Source organism: Mytilus trossulus, chromosome 1 (genome assembly GCF_036588685.1).
Source record: "Mytilus trossulus isolate FHL-02 chromosome 1, PNRI_Mtr1.1.1.hap1, whole genome shotgun sequence".
In the NCBI taxonomy this organism is placed as follows: Eukaryota; Metazoa; Mollusca; class Bivalvia; order Mytilida; family Mytilidae; genus Mytilus; species Mytilus trossulus.
In genome coordinates this window covers 51,321,447-51,346,809 of record NC_086373.1, presented here as the reverse complement: position 1 = coordinate 51,346,809, position 25,363 = coordinate 51,321,447, and the positions used below count along the sequence as shown (strand labels likewise).

At 30.2% G+C, this 25,363-nt stretch overlaps 2 protein-coding genes across 4 annotated transcripts in view; one reads left to right on the top strand and one right to left on the bottom strand.

Moving 5' to 3' along the window:
* Positions 1 to 333: 333 nt before the first annotated feature.
* LOC134726947 (uncharacterized) lies at positions 334 to 9,311 on the bottom strand. Of its 2 annotated transcripts, none has more exons than XM_063591348.1 (6): positions 8,966 to 9,147; positions 6,367 to 6,432; positions 3,656 to 3,822; positions 3,055 to 3,307; positions 1,718 to 1,788; positions 334 to 775 (listed from the first exon to the last, which is right to left on the bottom strand). In XM_063591348.1, the coding sequence occupies exons 1-6, from the start codon at positions 8,976 to 8,978 to the stop codon at positions 524 to 526; spliced, it is 822 nt and encodes a 273-aa protein (XP_063447418.1). In that variant the 5' UTR covers positions 8,979 to 9,147; the 3' UTR covers positions 334 to 523. The 2 variants fall into 2 exon arrangements, with proteins under 2 accessions (XP_063447418.1, XP_063447425.1); XM_063591355.1 differs by lacking the exon at positions 8,966 to 9,147 and adding an exon at positions 9,287 to 9,311 and having other exon boundaries at positions 335 to 775.
* Positions 9,312 to 12,205: 2,894 nt separating this feature from the next.
* The window catches only part of LOC134726902 (interleukin-6 receptor subunit beta-like), a 97,520-nt gene continuing 84,362 nt past the window's right edge, over positions 12,206 to 25,363 (top strand). For both annotated transcript variants that reach the window (XM_063591317.1, XM_063591312.1), the window contains exons 1-3: positions 12,206 to 12,282; positions 13,543 to 13,644; positions 16,269 to 16,370. The gene's annotated coding sequence lies outside the window, so the exon portion shown is untranslated. The remainder of the gene's footprint in view (positions 12,283 to 13,542; positions 13,645 to 16,268; positions 16,371 to 25,363) is intronic.

Here is a 25,363-nt window from a genome sequence, read left to right as displayed (position 1 = left end):
AACCCCACCAGCTACTGGTGATGATCAAATGTGCTCTAGAAGGGTGAGCGAATCCTGCTCTACATATTTTGTTATTCATTTAATGTTAACCAAACATTATTTGTTTTAAATAACGGTTTTAATGTTATAGTATCATCAGATCCATATTTCAACAACTAATGTATCGTCAGTAATGCTTGAAAGTTCTTAACCATATTAAACGGTGAAGAACTGATAAAATCAAGAAGAACCAAAAGGTATCATATGTATCTATAAAATTAGACAAAATTAAGCTGTGAGGTAGGTCTGTTCATTCAATCATTTTGTCTAGGTATGAAATCATTTATTCAGTTATTAAAGTTCTTTTAATATTGACATACATAACATCCATATATTATACAACAGCTATCTTTTAAAGGTAACAACATATAAATGATATAACAACGTTTATACATGGAAAGAATGGAACTATCTGATATTCGTATTTTATACATGGTACATCATGTTTCATCAGTTATCCACCATACAGTCAAAGAAATAGACATCATAGAACAGGTAAGCTACGAAAGTCGTTAGAGCGTGGAAGGTCTCTTATTAAAGATCCATACAATGCATATAATATAGAAATGAACGTCAAATGAGCATTACTTGCAGGCCGTTCCCATGACACTGGTTCTGTTGGATTTGCACGATAAAATCCTAACTGACGCATTGCAAAAAGGTCTATTTCATACAAAATCTTTAAGTTTTTTTGTTTTGATACAGGTGCAAAATCATGGTCCTTGCAATAATCCAACTACAAAGAAACAAAAACATATTAATCTTCATAAGTGTGATTAATGTTTCTTTTATAAAGAGCAAATTGCAGTATAGACAAAAAATATCTGAACTGTCTTCATCTTTTACACCCCTATTTTTTGTTTTGCTTGTTTAGCACATTTTAGTGTTTTGTGGACTAAGTTGTCTTATGTCAAGTGAGAGGTTTAGCTAGCTATAATCCCAGGTTTAATCCTCCATTATCTACATAAGAAGATGCCTGTTCTATGTCAGGAATATGCCAGTTGTTATATCTTTGTTTAATATGTTTGAGTTTTTGATTTTGCTATTTGATAAGGCACTTTCCTTTTTGAATTTTCGGAGTTCAGTATGTTTGTGATTTTACTTTTTTCATAGTCTTTGAGTGGTCAGTTTTGTTTTTACTGATGAGCTTTAAATGTCCCCTTAGAATAGTTTACATGGTTTATCTCTATTTTTCAAACTAAACTTAGCATGATTCATTTTCACCACCTATAAAATGCTGTTATTTTCGAGAAAAAAAATGATGGAAGATATCCTAATCTAAGTTATTGTAAAATTGATGTACAAAGCAAAAATCTAAGTGTTCATATAAACTAAGGAAATTTTGTTTGGCCTTTTTAACCTTTCTTTTTGAGCAACGCGCGATATATCTCTTATGAGTCTTTTTTAGATAAAACAAGTATCTTGCTTTCAAAAGTTCAATTCTAGTATCTTTGATGAGTTTATCCATAAAGTGTCTATTTTCTGATTCATATGATAATTGTCTTAAAGGTATTGGGGCACATATCTTTAAAATGTATTGGAATGCTGCGTATATTAAGAATTAGAAGCTTTAAATAAGTATCCCAACAGACATACTTATTTTCCTTCATTTTTAATGAAATATGCATTTATATTATCTTTCATGACAGATTCTAATATGTTAAAAGTGCTAACTTACTATTTCAAGTAGAGCCATTGGATAACCTTGGTCCATATCTAGAATTGTCTGCAATACTTGCCAATTGCAATCTGAAAATAAGAAGATTATTTTCTTCTGATTAGGCTGACGTTGTTTTGTTTATCATCTCATAGACATAATTCTGTCATGTGACTAGAATGTCATCAGCATTCTTCATGATTTATGTCGGAATTTAGAATTGAATTATAAGTTATATTTTTTCTGTCTATTCAAAATAACATAAAAAATGTGGTGCTTACTTAATAATAACCCTCTACACAGGTTATTAAGTGTGCACTACATTTTTTATGTTATTTCTTCATAGACAGAAAAAATATTACATTCATTCCTTAAATATACTATTTTATGTATTTATAAACTAGAATAGAAAATTTAAATTAAAAGTATTTAGGAATTCACTACAAAATGAACAATAAAGTAACCACAACCATGCATCATGACAAAAATGTGTATATAATTTATAAAATCACTGTTTCACATAGTTCTGATAAAAAGCCACATCTCATCCATATAAGCATATGTTGATGAAAAAAACAATACAATTCAATTTATAAAAAGATTCATAACATTTGTTTTTGAATTTGGGCATTTGAATGCCCTTTAACTTCCATATTGATTCGACCTTCAAAATCTTTTTATTATAATCAGGCACTAAATAAGTCTAGAGTTGGCATACAAAATTTCAAGTCTGTAAACTTTGGTTTTTTACTACTAAATGACTGACTTCTTGTGTCTGATTTTATATTGTCAATCTATATTTTTGTTGACTCAGTATGATAGTAATTTTCCAAAGCTTAGGCAATGTGGTTAAAGGTATGACATTTCAAATTGGTTCAAATGTGTTCATCAATTTTTGTTTTAACACTTTTCCTTATATGCAAGATTACTTTCTGGTCACAGTGTTTGATAAAAAAAATAAAATCAGATAATAGGAAATTGCAAACATATATTATAACAAAAGTATTTATACTGCAACTGGTTGTGTTTATTTCCTAAATATAGTAACATAGCTATATTTTGTATAATGTCAATTTCATCATGGAACACTTTCTCTTCAATCAGGGGTCCATTACAGGATGAAAATAAGTTTGACATTTGTGTTACGATTTAAAAAACTATCAATGTGTTAATTTTAGTTGCTTTATGAAAACAATATTGGGTCAATCATCAGGTCAATGTTATGAAAATATAGACTATTGATGGAACCTCGCCCTTCCCCAGTTCCTCAGCCTCATACAACTTTTTTATATTTTCCTTGCATTGACCTTATATTGTATATGTATTTGAAACTCTGATAAATTTATCATATATCTCACCTTTCAGCAAAACTAATAATCTGGAAAATTCGTCTAACGTTTTTATAACTATTTCTCGCTTATGTTTTTTAGATAATGTGACTCCTATAAGTCTAATGTCATTATTTGTATCGGGTTCTTCTAACACTAAATTCATTCCAACTAATATCCTCCGCCAGCTAACCAGGTTCAAATGATTAGGGACTAAGTTATAAAGTATCTTGACTGTTGCACCAGGTCCTTGTTCTTTAGCTGCCAAAATGGCAAAACGAAACTACAAAAGATAAAAAAAGTCTTTTAAATAGAAAAGAAGAGATAAAGGGTATTCATCCATGAGTGATGACTCAAAATATGTATGTGCATAGCTAAAAACACAAAAGGCAAAGGAACAGTTTCATCTCAGAGTGAAATTGAGGCCTTCAACACAGAGCAAATTAAACTTTCATTTAGATAAAATTCCTGTATCTTTATAGGCACAATTGTCAACCTTATTAAATATTTGATACTCCTTTGAAAATTTCAATTTTTGCTGAAAGCATGTCGAGTTCTTCCTTTGACTGTATAAACATGAATTTTGTGATTTTTTTTCATGCTTGTTCACTAAATATATTTGAAAACTTACAATAGACAATAGAAAGTTTATAACTTTCTTTCCTTCAGCTTCGTCAAATTCATGGTCTTTTAATACTTCTGTTAAGCCTCTGCGCCAGTATGACAGCATTGTGTGTTTTGAACGAAGACTTTCCCATATTTCAGCTCCAAAAAAATCTCTTTCTTTAGGGGATGTATCTGAAATCAAAAATAATAAGACTGTTAAAGTCCACCAATGTTGTTTTTTTAACTATTTTATAACACAACCCTTGTGATGTCTTATACCATGTATACTGGAGACTCAACTAGATCAACTAATGGTATATATTGAGTCATTGAATCCAACATGACAAATGATGATTTCAGCAAGCAGTGATGCAATAGCTATATAATCATTCCTATAATGAAGATAATAAAGACAAAACATCTATATAATTTTATGTATAATTCAAACTAGTCTGAGTAATCCAAATATTTATTTAACTTGGTATATCATTGTTTATTCACAAATGTACATTTTACAGCTTTATTAACTGAAGATTTCAACTACCGGTAATCTATTCTTTGAATATTAGAGTTCATGTTATTGTTAAGATTTTGCGTGATCAGTATACAGATAGCTCAATTGAATACTGAAAATATATTTTCTACATTTGGTGTGTCCCCTGTATTAATTCTAGATTTTCTTTCTTTCGTCAGTAATGCTCAAACCAAAAAATTTGAAAGTCAAAGATGCAAAAAAAAACCTGAATAGCCTAGATACCAAAAGGGATCTGTATTTGTATACATTCTGCCAATGTAGGCACACCTCCAATGGTGAAGAAATAAAATAGTGCCCTTCACCACATGATATTATCAGTTAGGAATATGTCTTTAATCCACTACACACAAAACAATATATAGGGAATTTGTGTCCATTGGACACAGAAGGTGTCCAGCTTGCATTCAAAATTATAAAGGGACATAACTTAAGAACACTAAAGGTGAACTGACTACCCAAATTCGTATTTAAACTGAGTTTTATGGTAAAAAGCATTTTGAATAAGTTTCAACAGTTAGTCGATGCAAACTTAAATTAGAGGAGTGAAACCACTTTCAACAATTTTTCATTTGTAAAGAGGCATAACTCTAGAACGGTAAAAATGATACCACCAAAATTCACACTTGATCTGTATTTTCTAATAATAAGCATTGTGTTTAAAATTCATAACATTTTGTAGAGACAAACTAAAGAAAGAGAACGAAAAGGAAAAATTCAGAAATTTTAAGGTTTAAAAGGGGAATATCATAGAACAGTAAAAGTGATGCTACCAAATTTCAAACTTGATCTGTATTATGTGGTGATAACTATTGTGTATAAGTTTCATAATACTTGGTTGAGGAAAATTAAAGATGGAGAACTGAAAAGAAAAAATTATACAACTTTTATGTTTATAAAGGGACATAACTCAAGAACAGTAAAAGTGATACATGAATCACCAAAATTCAAAATATATCTGTGATAATAAGCATAGTATATAAGTTTCATAACATTTGGTGTAGGCAAAAACTAAAGTTAGAGAATGGTAACTTATTTTGGGACATATGGCCCAATACAAACGGACAAAGGTAAAACTTTATGCTCCCTGAGACTGCCACTGGTGCATAAAAAAAAAAGTAGTGTCCACTTTGACTTAGATTGCTGGAACATTAATAGTTTTCAAAAAGTTGTTAACCTCTTCAATTGAAGAAAAGATGTTATAAATCATGCCAGTGCCACAACATGAATTACATTTTTTAATTAAAAACTTTTATTTTGTAATCGTAAAATGGAAATGGCGTAGAATTATTAGCATAACATATAGTGAATAATATTTTCTTTTTTACTTGTAGTATAAAAAAATTTGAGACGTGTAATTTTTCTTTAAACTGCCCTCATTTATTCAGCGTTAGTCTCCGTTTATTGTTGCACAATTATATCTCTTTTAGTAAATTAAATATTTATTTACTGATAAAAAAAACGGAAGTCAAAATCAAATATAGTTGTTTAAAAACTTGATTAAAATGTACAGTGTAATTGAAAGAATTAACAACAACGTTTTGCTTTTTATTTTAATCTTTCATTTGTTTCAAGCAATCAGATATAACCTGATAATCAATAGACAGGAAATACAATTGTTTAATCACATTAGAAATCTCACATACCTTGACTGTCGCGTGCCGGCATAGATCAGACGGATTAGGGCAATTAATTACCTGGTGTCACACCAGACTGGGAGAGATGTCGCTAATACAATAAACAAAAGGTAGCGGATTTACGCGGAAGTCGGAGGGAATACTCCCAAATTTCTCCGACAATTTTGGGAGGGATATCAGAGTTTCCTGGTGTTACACCAGGAAAAATATCGGAGTATGGAGTTTGGGATTACAAACTCCTTGTGCGTACTGTACTATCAACCCAGTGTTAATAGATGAAAAAAAAACCACTTTATAAATTTAGTGCAACTCAAAGTGCTCTTGATTGAGTTACCTTCATCAGAATCCCTTAAACCTAAAAAATTGAAAGACAAGAATGTAAAAATATGTGAATATCTAAGTAGCTACATGTTGTATATGAACAAAAGGGTTGAAAACAGAATGACAAATTTTCTTCATCATACATCCTACCGTTAAATTATAAACAATGCAGTTTTTTCTTTTGGTATACATGTACTTATTATTTCAACAAAAAATTACAGCTATAGTCATAGCACAATACCTCACCTGGTAGTGAGTTGAGTGGAGATCCTCCTTCTGCCATTCGATAACGAACCATATTCAGTCTTAGACCTACATTAAAAAGAAGATTTTTAAAACTATTAGTAATCATACAAACAATGTATGAACATTTCATACACAATTTTCTTTGTTATTTCCTGCATGCAATTATTATTTTATTTATATTACAGTAGTACCTATTCTGCCAACTTACAGAATTTAGATTCAAGCAAAATATTGCATATTTATATTCATTCAAAATCAAGGTCAAAGTCTTAGATGCCATTATTATATATATTCAAATTTGGTAATAATTATTGCAAAAAAAATAAAACCTATATATAAACCAGAAATAGTTGTTGTTTAATTACCTGGATATTTCAATTTGTGCAAAGTGACCCTATACATTGAATTAATAAAATAGCATTATCAATGCGGATCAGATCAAGTTAATGCAAAGAGAATAATTAATGTACATCATTGCCACTCTCAGCAAAATTTGCTATATATCATTTTTGTTAATTCTCATTGGAAAAGGAAGCATGTTTGATTAAGAGAAGTTCCAACATCTGACCTTCCCTTGGAAAACTTTTTATTAAAGGTTTTTTTATCAAATTTCAACACTTTTACTGTACATTAGTCATTCGAGTAGCCATTTATAGCTTGCTGTTCAGTGTGAGCCACTGAATATAAAAAAGAAGATGTGGTATGATTGCCAATGAGACATCTCTCCACAAGAGACCAAAATGACACAGAAATTAAAGGCTGTACTTTGACCTATAATAATTTGCTTTCTTTTTTACTAAAATTTGTGACTTGGATGATAAGTTGTCTCATTGGCACTCATACCACATCTTCTTATATAAATTGAATAAATAATGCTTATTTCGTTGTTAGCCTACTTATTAAGGCATGTTAAGCAAAATATCGGATCAATGTACAGGTAATTGTATGAATAAAAGAAGATTAGACATACGATGAGACATACTGGTACCTAATGAAATATCAACCCAACACAATTTGATGTATTTGTATGAATAAAAGATTGAGCATACCTCAATCAGATATTAAACCAATAGAAAAAAATATGTTTTTTTTGCTGTGCAATATATATACTGATTTTGTGTCATGGATGGATATAAGCTTTGTTTTTCTATTCTTCTCCAACTGTTATATTTATATTGCCCTTAGGTTTCAAAATCTATTTTTCAGCTACAATTATAAACACTGCATTCAAAATATTTTTCAAGATATATGCCACCCCAAACTATGTCATAAAATTATGTGCATAGTGAGCTACATCTCTTAAACATAATTATTAACATAAAAAAAACACTTTTACAAAGATCTCGTCAACACTTTAAATTGATAGGGAGAGAAGATATTAACATTGCAATTTAAAATCAGAAGAAAGATAAAACAGACAATAACAACTTCTAAACAACACCATGAGACCAGATTTAAACATTTAATAAAAAGACAAACGACTGAACCAAAATATTACACAGAAAATGACCAACTTATCAAATTGTTTAAGTGCACGATTCTTACCGTATATGTCATTAGGTAACATCAAATTGATGATACATATTTTGGTGTAATTTTCGCTGTTTCAATTCAAATAACAAAGGTACATGTACACAAAATGTGCATAAATGTACAAATTAGAATAAATTCAATTTTTGAAGGAATATATGCATCCAAATTTCACATTTAACTTCCTAGTATTCTTTATATCAGGGACAAACAATGATCAATAGAACAAATAAGTTCCTGGTAAAAGATTGGCCCATTGCACTGGGTTCTTTTTTAAATATATTTTGGTTTTCCAGGAAATTATAAGAATATGAAACATGACAGAAATTTAAACCTTAAGATTTAAATAAATAGGGGATCTGACATAATAACATAGTAAAATTGTAGGCTTAAATGTTACTAAAAAATATAGCTGATTGTAGGTTTTTGTAATACGTTTGTAATGATCGATTGGCAATAACTTTGGTAATAAATTAATAATAGTAATAGCCCAAGTACAAGAAGTATATATCATATTAATGATCGTGTATCATACATGTACATCAACCAAAACAAAATTTGAAATGAACACACGTACATTCCATTCTCAATTTTATCATTAAATGGACTGGTTTCATTGAAAAGAAGACATAATTGAGGGGGATGGGACCTTTATAAGGACTTAGGGATCAGGTGTTTTTAAGCTCGGGATTTGGGGATGAACTCTTTCGGGATCAGGGAATTCTTTTTTTTTTAATTTCTGGATGCGGGATTTAATAAATATATCTAAATTTAGGACCTCTGGATTTCCTGTTTTTAAGCCGGGATTTCGGGGGGTCAGGACCTCTTCTACCCCCCTCCCCCCAAATCAAAATATCAAATACAACATCTTGTAAACATTTGTCAATCTGACAAAATGTCTGAGAGGACAAAATAAATGAATATCAAACAAGATAATAAATAAATAAATCTTTATTGATACATATACTGTGTTGACATGGACAATGAATAACACATAAATAAATGTCTAAAGCATATTTCCAAGGCTATGAAAATCGCATAGATGATTTCCAGCACCATAATAACTCACATTTAGTTGGCATGATTCTTTATCAGGAAGAATTAGAGCTCTTTGGGTATCCACAATACTTTTGTTATGAATCAACATAATATTTAGCAGATCCTTAAATATTATAATTCTTTACATAGATTTTCTTTCAGTTTCATGTGTAGGAAGCGTGCATATGTAACCTTTTGAAGTCATTGTGTAACTAAGAGTGATATTTTTAGAAATTATTCATTGGTAATACTCACCGACATGTGCAAACTTCCACAAAAATAGGTGTTTGTTATGTGCTAAATTTAGAAACAATCTGTCACAAGAATTTTTAGGGTAATTCCCTTTCGTTACCTGTGTTAAATCTGAGTTATCTCCCATTGTCCACTAATTTAGAATTTGCGTGGTAATTCAAATCCACAGAAGCTGTTGTGAAGACCACATTTTTCGTCTAGTGTGTATGTTTATAGATTTTATAGAAAAAAACAATCCTGTCTATGACACACATCACATATATGATCAGAGACTGACATGATGTTTATTTCTAACTGTTTTCTCTGCAAACCATCCCACAAATGACAAACATACACGCACATGTCATAGTTCTAGTTGGACACATTACCAGCCATATTTTTCGAAAGTGTAAACAAGGATATTTTAGGTGAATCTGAACAAAAATAGTACTTTTTTCTGTTAAATGTAACAAATCTCATACCTTATTATAATTTTTGGTTTATAAATTTAAAGGCCATGGCATGTGGTCTCCTTTCATAATTCTTTGGAAAAATTCAACTTATAATAGAAGTTTTCATCTCATGCCATGGTTTGTAAATCTCCACATAAAATAAGAATATTTTATCTATATACAGTGGAATATCCAGTGAACGAAAATAAAGAAAATTCACTCTTATAATAGAGTTGAGAAATTGAATAATAAAACAATACCAGTGACAATACTGATCAAGAGTTAATTATTTCTAAATCATGATTGTTACCAGAGACATATATATGTAATATATGTCTCTGTTGTTACATACATTTAGACATGTTATCTTGATAAATAATGAACATAAAACATTCTATGTATTTGCATGTATATTTCTTATTAAACACAATTAACCAAATACATGTATGTTCTTTTAAACATGTTAAAATGTACAATCATGATAATTGCTTTAGAAGCTTGTGAAAATTAAATTTAAAATTTACAAAGATCTTTGCTGCATATAACATGTATAATAATAATAAAAAAAAATGGAAAAAACATGTCTATACATATAAAATCAAAATATTTAGTTTTGTCACCTAAGAATAGATTTCCCACAGTTAACTGGAAAAGCTTGGAAATAATATATTGTCTATATTGTTTCTATTCTTTTTTCAAGGAAGAGTTTCTACATTAATATGATTAAATTAATTCCTGATTAGAGGTACTTTATAAATTAAATCAATTTTAAGGAACTTATGCTTTTATTTTCCATTTAGTGGGTTGAGTTGAGTGAGCAATTACCCCTAAAGTACAAACTAATTATTTCATTGGTATAAACAAATGATGTGAGAGGGCTGTATATAACAAGTCAATGTTGTTATTCACTTCAGTCATCATTCAAAAATATATGAAGGGGTTCAGTCAAAAATATTTAAACATACCCAAAATAACAAAAATTTGCAGTATAATAAAGAGAGAGGAGCTTCAGGCTCAACCCAAGTGATAAATTTACTAAGACTTCCAACATCACATTAACAGACTAAGTTATATAAGTATTTTCATATTTGAACTGAATTTATGCCTCTTTGTTTAATTCTTTGACAATATTTATTTTGGCTAAATTAGAAATGTGTTTGTTGTTGTCAGACAGTGTACATTTTTCACACAATATTTTTATCACTATTTTCATGACTTTTATCAATGTAAAAAAACATTAATGTCTTCTTAAACATTCTGTGCAGGTTGGAAATACTCAGCCAAATAGGTTATGGTGATCTGTTTGGGATGATATATATACAAACTTGCCAAAATAATTTCCACTTCTTTTTATTTTTGCTAAAAATATTTAAATTTGCATTCTTTTAACTTGAATACAAACAAGAAACTTATTCAGAAAATGAATAAACATGAGAAAGATTCTAGATTGAAACCTCTGAAATTACCATCTTCCTCAGGATCAATATCATGAGCACATGCAGCCCAATATATCAAAAGAAGTTTCTTTAACTATAGTCATATTTCCTGTTGTGAAATATTTTTCACTTTTTGTTGTTTTTTATAGGCTCAAAAGATTTATCACCTATTTAGTCATGTTAGTTGACTGATCAAAACATCTTAAAAGGCCATACCTACATTCTTATTTCTTATAAAATCCATGTCCTAAATATCTATGAAATATTTGCTACTGGATGTAAAATCAGAAACAATCATTCATATTTAATATTTTCAATTTCAGCAGCAAAAATCATTTAAACATACTGATTCATTCTGCAGAGCCATCTTACCACACATAAGTATCTTGATTGGGTTAACAGACCAAAGAGTGATATGTGCTAAAAAAAAGTTAAGAATACAGCCATGCTAAAAATTCATGAAATTTTAAAAATTTTGATATTTTTTTTAATTCGTCCAAAATGGCCATAATTTGGTTCCTAAATGGTTCTTTTTCAAAAGCTTTACTTCTTCGTTAAACATAAATCTTCACAAGAGCTAGTACATTCTTGGCTACAATATCAGCACATTTTAGATATATTGTCAAATGTGATGATTATGTATATTTTTCTGACCTATGAGCTTGAGCAAACCTTTGGCTGCAACCTACATGACCTAGGATCCAAAAAGGATCCAAAATGTTCCGAAACCAAAAGTTGACAATGATATTAAATCCCTAGTTTCAAAATATTCTGGATCCTGGGTGACAATCATAGTTTATTATGCTAAAAAAATTTAAAGATTTATTGAAAATTTGACCTTACAACACAAATAATGCATACTTAAATAGTCAATACTCCTTCATTTTTAATGTGATGTGCCAAAATGTAGTTATTTTGTATTAATAGTAAAATCATAACTATATACAATGCATATCTATGTGAAATTCGTAGTTTATAAACTGGATTAAAAAAATATAAATAATCTTAGGGCCAATTTTAAACCTTCATGAACTTACTCCTTTATCTGAGATGAACCAGAACCAGGAGACGATGAAACACTACTAAAAACTTATCTTGTGATATACATTTTGTACTTGTATATAAACATGTTCATGTATATATATATCTATATTTCAGGGTTGAGTGAGGCATCAAGTTAACTGATCTAGCATACATTATGATTTAGGGGCCAGCTGAAATCATGTAAGGTAATTTCTCTTTGTTTTGAAGACCCATTAGGGACCTTGGGCTGATTTCTGTTCTTTGGTCAGATTGTTATACATAATTGTATATCTCTTTGACAGATTCTCAATTCTATATATAAGAGGGACATTAACAGAGGCACAAACAAACTCATAGATTAAAAAATAAACTGAAAACACCATGGATAAAAAGGATTCAGACATACCAACAATAGTAATAGTATTCAAGACACAACATGAAAAACTATATACTCTGTATGCAGGTGCTGCTGGAATGTTGCTACAAAAAATATGGAAAGTCAATGATTGGGAAGCTGAAATCATCTCTTTTGTCTTAATGTTTTGTTTTGTTTTTGAATATATATATATATAGATTCTACCACTGCATCGAGTGTCATACGATATTTAACCACTCGAGACAGTTAAATATTCAAATTTAAAAAGCGAGGCTTTGCCGAGCATTGTTAATATTTAAAATTTAACTGTTGAGAGTGGATAAATATCGTAATACATGAGATGCAGTGTTGGAATCTGATTCTCTAATGATTTTCTAACATTATGCAGGCAAACTTATTCCTTCTTTTCGAATGATCTGCAAAAAGATGTGTTTTCTATGTGATGTCATCAGGCATGGTTGCCTTTTTTTCATGTGGTCACAATAGGAAATTCAGAGGAAAGCAAGAAAATTTGACGTCATAATCGTATTTTAACCAATGAAGTACTGAGATCAAACGAACCACACGATGATTAAATATTTTTATATAATTGGTGCAGAAAGGGATAAATTGACATAGAATTAGAGAAATATATTTATATGTATTCTTTTGAAAGTATTTTTGAAATTTGCTAAATCTTTTAAACATGTTTGAAAGTTGAGCAGTATTATAACATGATTGCTTTACCTCTTCTTTACTGGAGACACTGGAGTGAGTTCTAAAAATGAAGGAGAGACATTAGTTTATTCCACTCTAAACCAGTTACACCAAGTTAAAAGCAACATTTTAAAGAACCGATTTTTTTTCTCACTTAACTATATATGTAATAAATTTATTTCAACTTTTCAATATCCCTCTGATTTTGAATGATCAAAGTAAAAGACTTCAAATGAGGGCAAAAGACAGTGAAATAAACCTGATTTTTTGTTGTTGTGTTGCTGTCTTAGTGACATATGTTCCCACATTTTCTTTTATCCATTTTTGTGATTAATAACAGAAGCAGCTGAAAACAGAAGTGTCACTCTGTCTATGACTTGTTTTTCCCTTTCAGATAGAAGACAAAGAACACTATTGATTTTCTATCACAAAAGCTAGAGCACTATAAGTTGAGAGATTTTCCAAAGACGAAGAGCTGCTTAGATGAAAAGATAAGGTATGTATGATACATACATGTTTTAAATAATTTATTTGCTTTTCATTATTAAAGATATTAATATTAGCAAGTTCAATACAGTTAGTTTTCAGTTTGAAATGTAAACTAGAATTGTGAAATAATTAGGTGTTAAAACTAAAGATATAAAGCTAGATAAAAATTTCAGTTAACATTTTCAAATTACTTGAAGAGTTCACTTGTCAGGAAATGAACAACAGGCACCAACATATATGTATATTTTAGGCACAAAATTATAAAGGGGGGGGCCTATAAACTATTGTTATTGTAAGAGTGTAAAGATCTAAGAAGAACACATTATAAAATCGTAGTTATTATAAATACGTTAAAATAATTAAGAAAATTTTGTTGTAAAAATTTAACCGAACACTTCCCTTGAAAAGGGCTCATATTTTCTTTATTTTTTGGCCTGAGAAAATTAGGAATTCATTCCTTAAAATTAATTTCATCCTTCACAAATCAGACACTATTAATTCATAATTTTTTATGTGTTACAAGCTACAACCAAATAAAACACTTAAAGTTTAGTATATCATGATCACTCCACCCACCACCACATCACCACATAATCAATTTTAACGGGTATTTATTAAAAAAGAAGATGTGGTATGATTGCCAATGAGACAACTCTCCACAACAGACCAAATGACACAGAAATTATAACAACTATAGGTCACTGTAGAGCCTATAACAATGAGCAAAGCCCATACCACATATTGCATTCTATTTTGCTGGAATGAGATGACACAGATGAATAGCCTATTTTGTACTTTTATATAATAAAATCTGTCCCTTATATATCTTATTAGCACTTTCTAGATGCTAAGTGTTATTAACAGTTTATTTAGTTGTTATTTTGTTAACATGAAGTTGACACATATGCAAACTGTAAATAACCTTATACAGATATATTTGCAAGTGTTTGTTACTCCTTAGGATATGATACAGAGTGATGGCACCTTCCATAAATGACTCCTCTAAAAAAAATTGTGATGTTTTTTATGCTTCTAACATACAATATTAATAGAAATCTCTTTTAAGGACTTTTGGCAGTTTATATAGTTGCTAATTGTAAAGGCAAAGTTGCAGACACAAATAAAATTTAAAAAAAATACTTCATAAATCTTGGAAGCTGTTAAACATTGTTTAAATTAGCATATTTATATAGATGTACTCTTGGAAGTTATTTTGGCATATTACAATTATCATTCAGTACTTGAATAATTTGATGCAGGTTTCAGAGCGGGAATAAGTTAAATGATTTCACTAAAAAAAAAAAAAAATCTCGAACTTTGTATCAGAGCAGTCTTATGTAATATAATTTCAATGGCATCGTATGACTGCTAAAAGCCTCTTCTTATGTTATATAATCTAAAATTTATATAGAATTAATGACCATATAATTTGTGGCATTTGTAGAAATTTAATTCTCTGTTCCCTATTATTTTAATGTAGCTGAATTTGATTTTGTACAGTAGTTATGAGGTCAGATTACTCAGCCATGCCAGCTGTATAATTAGACAATATACGTATAGTGTCTTGAAATATGAAATTTATTTGTATGAGGCTTAGAAACGGGAAAATGCGAGGTTCTACCTCGCATTTTCCCGTTTCTAAGCCTCATACAAATAAATTTCATATTTCAAGACACTATACGTATATTGTCTTTATACTGAAATCAAGAAAAAAAAATGAAAAATGAAAAAAAAACATAAAAAAAATTGTTAAAAAAAGTGTTTGGAATTTCCCTCTTGGGGTACCATTTTGGCGTATTCCCCTATGAGCGTAGTCCAGGCGATAAGACATTGACATATTAAGGAATTAGAAAAGGAAAAGGAACTTAATTAATAACATTTGATAATCATGGTATATAAATAACCAATTTGAAGACATAAAAGTTTAAATTCATAAAAGTTTGACCATTGTTACTTTACGTTGTCATGGTCGTTGTTAATGAAATACAATAAGGAGGCGGGGCTTATAGGTTAGTTGGGGTCATTGACGTATAAAGCTAATGTTTATACGTATAACTTTATCTGTATAGTAAAATAGCTGATTGAAGTATAAAATAATTTAATTGAAAGCGGAAAAAGGATAAGCATTAAATTCATCTCTTGCATACAAATGGTATGTTCTTTTGCACATGTTCTTGAAAAAAACATACAATTTCAAACATAAAAATCACCAACTGAGTTTGTATAGAATAATTTTGTATGATATGATGATCTAGATGCATTTTGATAGCTCAGTATAATAATTCATAAAATCGAAAGCACAGAACTTAATGTTGCGGTATTTTACACACGAATTTCAAATGATTTATTCTATCATTAGCTACTATCCGTGGACAACAACTCCATGGGAAAAAGATCTCTAGGTTAAGGCTAATCTCACACCAAATAAAATGGGCACTCAACCGTATATAATTATTAAATGTGTCTCCCGATTCATACAGAAGTTGCTGTAAATTCACATCGGTCAATTCAAATCCTGTCCGCATGCCTCAATCCGATTCCCATTGTCCAGTATCATTACCCTAATTGACTAATTAACTTGATGTCGATGATTGATGTCTGGGTTAGGAGAATGTTTTATTTTTCATTTAGGTCGTGTTATTGATTTACGTGAAGTGGTGGAGTGAAGGAATCTTCGTAATGCATTGATGTTAAATTTTCCTGGAGCAAGAAAAGCAGTGACTTTTTATCAAGGTAAAATATATAGAAAATTTATAACTTTATTTTTACCTGTAATTAAGGTGGTTTTACCTGTATGAAGCTGGAGATGTTTCTGGGATGTCAGCTTGCAATGATAAATGGTCACGATAGATAGATGTTGGATGTGATTGATGAAAACAGTTTTGTTCAAATAAATAAAGCTGATAAGAGGTAAGGTAGAAAAAATGCACATTTTTGCTAACTTTTAGAATAGCAAGACATAAATTCTGATGCACTTAACCGCTGCATATGCAATGTCTTTTGATAAGGCAGCATTTGCTTGATGTTTTTAAAAGTCATTTTTTTCTCTCTCTCATATTTTCTTGCTAAAAGGATGTTACAGAATAGTATAAAAGCAAGTAACACATTAAAGGAAGAAAAATCTTAGCTTCCTATAAAGGCAACCCTAGATCAGAGAAATTGTTGCCTTATACGAGCAATAGCACTTTAAAAAGGGATTTCGTACACTTAACCATAATACCAAAAATTTTAATGTATGCATGTAAAGTATTATACAATCATGTATCTACCCTTTTAAGTATATATATTAATCACCCTGAGATGCTCCAAATGGCTAACATATTGCTATTTAGGGGCCATTTGAAGAGCCTCAAGATAAGGGATGTTATGCTGTGTTGATGACCCATTGGTGGCCTTGGGCTCTATTTTTGCTCTTTGGTCTGGTTGTGGTCTCTTTGATATTTCTAATTTCCATTCTCAATTTTAGTATTCATTAACAATTTTTTATTTGACTTCTTGAGCAGAAAATAATCTCTAAAGTTAAATTTCAAAATGATATATTCTCTTATTACAAATGTAGAATGCATCAACAGTGCCTATTTGAATACATGTTCTCATGGTAAGGAGCAATTGACTCACATCTTTATTGACTAGGATTGTAAGATATCTTGCTGTAGCTGGGTCATGACCGTTTTCTCTGGTTACTCTAGCTTCCCCAATCAATAAAATCTGGCTACATGAAATAGACAATGTGACTTTTGCACCAACAATCAATCAATCTTTTTGCAAAGTCAGAAAATCTTAAATAAATAATCACTGCAAGAATGGCTAAAAAGGGCTGGTAAAGGAAAAGTATGAACGAAAATATGTTATGAAAATATATTTCAAATTAGGCCTCAGATTCCCATAGGCACAGGCTTATTGTGTTTTAGACAATTACCAGCATACTTTATTCACAACAGCAGCAAAAAAGGTGTTATATTTTTTATCCAATTATTTCTTGTTTTGAAGGACTTGACAAAATAAAATTGTTTTCTGTACATCTTAAATTATTTTTACACGTTGGAGCTGTTATACGTCTTGTATTGATCATATCTAAAGGTGTCATGCACATTTTCCTTAATTGTTTTCTATTAATACAATGTTTTAAAGTCTTGCCTAAAAACTGTATTATCCACTAAAAAATGCAGTTATTGGATAGTTAAAAGCATGCATCCATATTGTCATCATTTATTAATGAGGAAGTATAATATCAGTTTTTCTGTAAAAAAAAAAAGATTTCTTCTAGATAACTTCAATTTAGAGAAATTTGAACATGATGAATCTACAATTGAATGATGGACAATTACAAAGTCAAACTTAAACGATTACTTTTGCTGTGAATTTTAGTTTCACTTAAAAAAAAAATGTGTTTATATTTTTCGCTATAATATCTTTTTACAAAGATTTCATAGTTACTTAAAAAAATTTGAAAGACATTTTCTTTAAACCAACTTTAGCAATACTTAAATATAGATTCATAATATGAACAGTATTTAGGACCATAAGTTTTTATAAATGTAGAGCTCTACATATAAAGTCATGTTTTTATTTATCAGAAAACAAAATTAATATTAGAACGTATAAAAACAATATTCGAAGATCTTAACTGTGTGCTTATTGAAATTGATATCTTTTCAGAATAAGTTTATTCCAAGGATCAGTGAGTTTAAATGAATCTTATCTAAATTGACTAGCTTTTTAAAAAACAATACTGTAAAAATTAAGATCTGATTACCGGTTTTAATACAAATTTTATAGTTACAGTCACTAGCCCAATTTTTAATTAAAACCTGTCTAAATTGAACCGTGTGTAAACTGGCAACCAGTTTGAGATAAATCTTTTTTTATCAAGACAATAAGTATTTGGTCTTTAATAGTTTTATAACTTTTATATTTTTCCTATTTTACATCAGACATCTAACATGTATCATGTTGTAAGAAACATTTTATGTATTATCCTTATCCACCGTGTATCATCAGTTCACCAGATATAGGTACTAACCAAGCGGGAGTGATCGATTTTGACCTCACAAAGTATCAATGTGTACCTCAATCTTAACATAATTGTTGTTTTAAGAAATGATTTGGTCGTAGGTTGATGATGAGAGATGTCTCATTATTTTTCCCAAACAAGAACGATTACTAAAAACATGTGCAAGTAGTTGTCAAAGAAGTTGGAACTCCTCTCATCATATATAATTCCATATGCATTGCAACTCTTTTTCTGATAGAAGGCCACTGTGTGTGTGTAATAAGTATAGCTGTATCATTAATTGGCATTGAAATCTTTCATGCATATGTTTTTTTCGATATTTTATTCCGAAAAGAATCGCTGTGTACGGTGTTAAGCTGACCACATAAATCCTTTTGTACTGTGCATTGTTAATTTGCTGCACACCGTACACAAAAACAAAATTTTCATACTCATTTATTACCTAAACAGTTTCAAGGAATGAGCAATCAGAGGTAGGTTTATGATTGGTAACTATTACTTTTGCCCTGTATTAGCTTTCTTTCAGATAAAGCATGTAAATGTCTCGACAATTGTATCGAAATTGAAAGTTGGTGTTGACATTCACAACTATTTGTGCATTTTCAAGTTAATTGTTCTTATTAGAATAGAAAAGTTGTCTATAAATAGGAAAAATTCGATGCGAAAATTATTTTGGAAAGGAATTTCAGATGTTGAGAAATGTACACTGAATATTGATACATTTTTTGTAAAACAAAACAAAGTTTTTTGTTACCGTGTCAGGTCAAAATCGATCATGCCCGCTTGGTTAGTACCTATATCAGCTGTACGATAATACACAGTGTTATCTAGGTCTTAAAAATAAGGACTCCCTAAGTGAAAAAGTACTCATACCACATTTTCTTTGACTCATGTTTTATGTTGTGTTAGCCTTTAATTGTACAAATGAATCTTTTCTGAAGTCATAATGTCAGATAGTTGTTTGTTAATTTTGTTAGGAAGGAGTTTTAATGGCCCTTTATTTTATTCAATTTGAGTTCTGTTGACTGATTTGTATATTTGACATCAACAAAGCCACTTTATAACAGCATTAGCCTGGTCTATCTCTGGAATCTCACAGTCTAGCATGTTGAAATTACATGAAATGCAATTTTCAAAATTTTCATTAAACATTAATTAAACAAATGGATGAAATTTCCCATTGTAGTTTTAATTTTTGCTACAATAAAATTTATTGATATTAACAATTGAAATTATATCTGAATTAAAAAGTCAAAAACTCATTTGCAATTGAATAATGTAATCAAATGCTTAATGATTTTGTTGAATGAAGTGTAATCAGGTTTATTAGTGTCAATATTTGGTTATTTGTTTCGTATTGGTTTTAAATCAAACGTTACACATTTGACTTTTACGAGATACAAAATATCTGCGATAGACTCCTGAATTTTCAGTTGATTTATATCGCTATTGTTTAACTAATATCGCTAATCAATTATGTAAATCGGCTCTGCGACTGAAATAATAAAGCTGCACTTAAATGATACCGTCACGATATTTGTTTAAATATGCTTTGCTTTTGGAACCCTATAGATAGAATTTTTTTAAGTAAACAATATTTAACGCATGGCAACATGTATATAGTTGAAAGAGTTAAGCTAGATCAATTATGTTGCATCAGTAACATCTATTGACAAACCTTAAAAGTCATTAAACAACAATATGATGTAATAGACTTTCAGCTTTTTAAGCCAGATAAAAATCGTAGTTCTGTTTTGTTATAAATCGTTTACTTCCGATTAACAGGATCTGATGCTTTTCTCTATTCATTTTAAAATAACATGCCTTAATGATGTTTGCTAGCTCTAATGGAGAATTTTTGAAGAAAAAAAATGATTTTTTTTTAGTCAGTTTGCAGACAAGATAAAACTTTATTATGGTTGTCATGATAACAAAAACTGTCATTTTGTCTGACACTAGGCTGGTAAGACCAAATTTCAGACACAAGCAGACATTTCAATGACTATTTCTGGACAGTTAAGCAAATAAAGCTGGCATTTGAAAAGACCTTACAAACTGACTTTTTCATTTTCTCTGATAGTTATAGCAAGTTTTTATAAACATATTTACAAGTTTATTTATAAGGCAAGTTTGTCTGTCATTTCTAAAAACCACACAAGTTCCAGCAAACTATTGCATCGTAATTTAAAACATTTGACGTCATAATTTTTAAAGGTAATTGTTCCATGACGTCAGAAGGTTATTCAGAGACCAATCTATGGTCATTTTGGGAGAATTCTGCTTATCACCCAAAAGGTTAAATATGTCTGCTCATTATCACTTTTAAAAGGTTAGTTGTAATTTGTTCAAAGGATGAAATAAACTTATTTTTAAAATATTTCCTTCTAAACATGATAAAGTATTGGGATTTTTTTTTATCAGAAAAGAACTTGCAATTGAAAGATGAATATTCTAAATTTTCCCAAAGAAACGACTTGTAAATACTATATGTGTGCAAAGGGGAGTAACTTTTTTTAAGAGAATGTCATATTAATGTACTGTCATGAAAATGACCAAGTTACTAAAGCTTGCAAACAGGAAAGATCGATTGGTTGTTATAATGCTGAAAAGGCACATATATTTTCATTTTGATGTATAATCTTCACAGTAAAGCCAAAATAAGGTTTTGACCAGATAGCTGCATGAACCTGAAATGTGGTAAATTATGACATTCTGATTTCCTATTGACACTCATTCTTATTTTCACAAATTTATCATTTATTCTGAACTTTTTGTTTAACAGTATTCAATTTTTAAAATTTATTTATTAACAATGAAAAATAGAACTGACTTGAAAAAGAACATTAAAAATATTGAAACCTCTTTTGTTGACTATAAGCTGCATGTTGCCCTCAGTCTTTGGTTTTGTGTGGTTAAGTTGTTATCATATAGCTGTATAAGCCCCTACATCTCTTTTTATTCATATTTTGTGGTTATTTGAACTGAAGATAACCTTGTTTGGGTAAATCAAATTACTTTTATATGGTAAAACACTTAATTATATGACCATCTGTTATTGATTCATCAGGTAATTCTTTTACTGTGAGGTGATATATCTTTCTATTTTGAATGTCTGAATCAGAGCAAGGTTAACTATGCTTTTCGCCATGAGCTCTTATGGTGGCCATTTATTAGAAAAATTCCATGACCTTGTGTTCCTTGAAGTTACAAAATTGTGTGTGAAATTTTAAAATCATTGGCTACTCCAGATAAATAGAGATCTTTGAAGGAGCATACACTGATTGATTGTTGGTGGCATTGTTAAAAGTATTTTTTGGGCCCTTTATAACTTGCTGTCTGGTGTTGTCCAATGCTCCATGTTGAGACCGTACCTTAATTCATAATGGTTTACTTTTTATAAATTGTTACTTGGATGGAGAGTTGTCTCATTGGCACTCATACCACATCTTCTTATATCTATGTACATTAAATCTAGAGTACTTTTGAATATCTTGTGAAGCATTGTAAAGCAGACAGTACAACAATTATAAATCCTCATTATTCGAATATTCTGGGCAAATATCATGCATTTTATATCCTTGCTTTCAATTATTTAAAGTCAGCCTCATATATTTTGACATTTTTGATTTAGAGGGAATCCATTTACCTAGAAATTAGCTAGTATATACAGCCTACTAAAACTTCATTTTGCAACTCTCTTTCATATTTATGTGACTCCAAACCCTTTAACAACTGCATAATTTCCCCAATCAAACAATCATATTGTGCATTACGGTTGAAACTTGATGTTCATTAACTATTCAGAAAATTGCTGTAAAATTGCAAAAAACAGAAGTTTGGTATTGTAACAAAAAGTGATCTATTACGTTTTTGCTTGCTTGATTTTCCCTTAAATTCTTAATTTCCTCACGATTTCTGACTGGGGAAGACGTAAATGTAGTCTATAAAGAACTGATTATTGGAAGTCAAGTCGTGTTGTGTCACAAGCAATGATTGCTTTTCTCATTGATTTGTGGCTATGGAAAAGGAAATTTAGAGGTACCGTGTCGGGAAACTTTTTATTGTTAGTGCTTACGCTCATAAAATTTTATAATATTTGTTGTATTACGATATTTGATTCAAGGATATTGGGTTGAAAGTAAATTATTGAGCAGTTTCAGTGTACAAGGATTTGATTAAGATGTCAGAAAAATTTATCACTTTCATTCATGCACATTCAGATGCATAATCTTGTGCATGAATTCTTCACCCAATTGTAAACTAAAAGATTGATACAATTGATGATTTGTTAAAAGTATATGCTCTTTTGGTAACCCTTTTGTGGTAAAGTGGAAAGCAACTGGTTCATGATGTTCTATTGTGTTACCTCAGTCTGAAGGGAGACATACTGGTCCGAGACCACAATTAATTCGTAGCGCATTTCTTTTAGAACATAAATGAAAATTTGAAAAATCCCACCTGCGGTTTCTCAATGAAATTTTTACAGTGTGTTGCACTACTTTTGGGACAAATTATATCAAAATTATAGAAAACTTCATCGGCTCTAACTCAAAATATGAACAATTTTGTGTTAATAGGAAGTCTTGAAATCTTTGACAGCTTCTGAAGTGCTAATTTTTAACCTTTTTCAGCTGGACCAAATTCACTACTTTCCTGTAAAATTCTGGACCCAAATATTTTTACAGTGTAATTTCACCCCCCTACTTACAATTTGAGGCATTAAACATGGAGAAATAAATTTGGAAGGGGTATAAAAATTAATAGCAAGTAACCCTCTGTTAACACTAGGGACTATATTCGTGAACAACAAATATCAAGGGACGACAATTGTGGTCTCGGACCTACTGTTTAAGTAGTGTTTCTTATCTTCTGGTGGTTTTTTTCTGCTTCTCATACAACCTTGTCTGAGCTGTACCTATTTAACGTTTGAGACTGGCTATGATGTTGCATTACCATAATACAGTGTTGTTTGTAATTATGACTTCTATTAGACCTTCACTTTTGACCTCAAGTTCAAAATTTTATTTTTTTCCATATTTGTGTCCAATACATGACTTTTTCACCTATAACATAGGCTTTTGATATTTGAGACATGGTTGGAGCACCACAAGATGATGTCACCTTATTTGAACAATGACCTTGACCTTTGACCTGGAATATGAACAATTTTAACTCGTTTTTAGGTCAAAATTATGTTTAATCAATAAATGATTTTATAATTGATTTTATCTATTTATCTAAGTTTTGAAAAGAATATGTTTCTGAATCATTATGTGCCAGGTGAACTAATGAGTGTTTTAAGGTTTTTAATACCTCCTGGATTTGAAAATACTCTATGCATTAGAGATGAATTAAAAGCTTATGTCACATGCATAAACTATACAACCCGTAACTACATCACAGACATGACAGACAAGATTCCCATAGTTTTAAATCAGATCAGTTGCATTATGTTGTTAATTGTATCAACATTTATGGCATGATTTTTAGAAATTTATGCCTGTATTAGGTTACATTCAGGTGTGTTATATGACATTCTCATATAAAAATCAAATGGCTTTGGTTAACCACGTCTGCAATGATCTTGTCAATGGCTGCAAAGATTGTAAATAGATATCAAAAGTCGTTGCTTATGACATTGGTATTGATAATATTTATCACAATTACCTGCATGCATGCTTCAGTATGCTTTACTAGCAGATCACTATTATATGCATTGATATAATGATACCATAGTAAAAATAACGTAAATTGAAAATGAAATCGGATATTGGGTGAACGCACATATGAGACATCAAAAGATGTTGTAGAAAAAACAGACAAACAAAACAAGATAACAGTGGAGAAAACAAGATTCGCTATTTATGGCAGCATTTATTAATTTGATTGAAGAAGGAATAGAATTTTCACAATTAAGATTTCCAATTTTAATGTCAGGGGTGAATCTAGGGAACAGAGAATTAGAGGACTCCGGTGTCATTGCTGGAATTGTAAAATAACTATGAGCTTAGCAAAGGGGCCTCCCCCCCCCCCCCCCCCCCCCCCCCCCATTTCGTGGGAAAATATATTTGGTTGATTATATAGGGAATCACTGAAGCATGATTGCGGAGCGGACCCCCCTTATGAAAAGTTCTGGATTCGCCACTGGAGACTTGTCAGTATTGGAATAATTCTTAAGAGTACATGTTTTTTTTTACTTTGACATTTTAAGTCAAGTTTGGGAAATGTATGTAAACAAAGATTTCTTAATCGGCGATATGAATGAGTCTGAAATTGAGCAACAATGTTTAGCTATTGACTGGAATCAAGATTTGAAATAAAAAAAAAAATCAGGTCACCAGATTATTGATGTGTTCCTTTAGCTCATTTTGTAAAAGCTTCGGACCTAAGCTTTTACAAAATGAGCTAATATTTTACCCTTTTTCTTGGAACCAATCTTACTTTTCATGCATGAAAGTCAGCTCATTTCCTATATAAAGATTGAAGATTGTGTATTTGATATAAACTGAACATATTGAGTCCGGTTGATGATGAAAATGTCAGATTTTCTTCTTTCCCTGTTGATGGAATACTATTTATCGTGTTTGGCTGTATATTGTTTCAGGAAGCCTGTTGAGTAGGGATTGTTTAGTTATGAGAATGTATTAGCCATTAGTACTTTAGTTTCTGTCCCCAGACAATCATGCTATTAATTACACCATTATTTTATGAA

Excerpts from the sequence above, each read along its gene's own strand:
- LOC134726947 (XM_063591348.1), bottom strand. Across the intron at positions 1,789-3,054 it reads ATTATTAGTTTTGCTGAAAG|ATTGCAATTGGCAAGTATTG; the intron begins GTGAGATATATG and ends TCTTATTTTCAG. Across the intron at positions 776-1,717 it reads CAATGGCTCTACTTGAAATA|TTGGATTATTGCAAGGACCA; the intron begins GTAAGTTAGCAC and ends GTTTCTTTGTAG.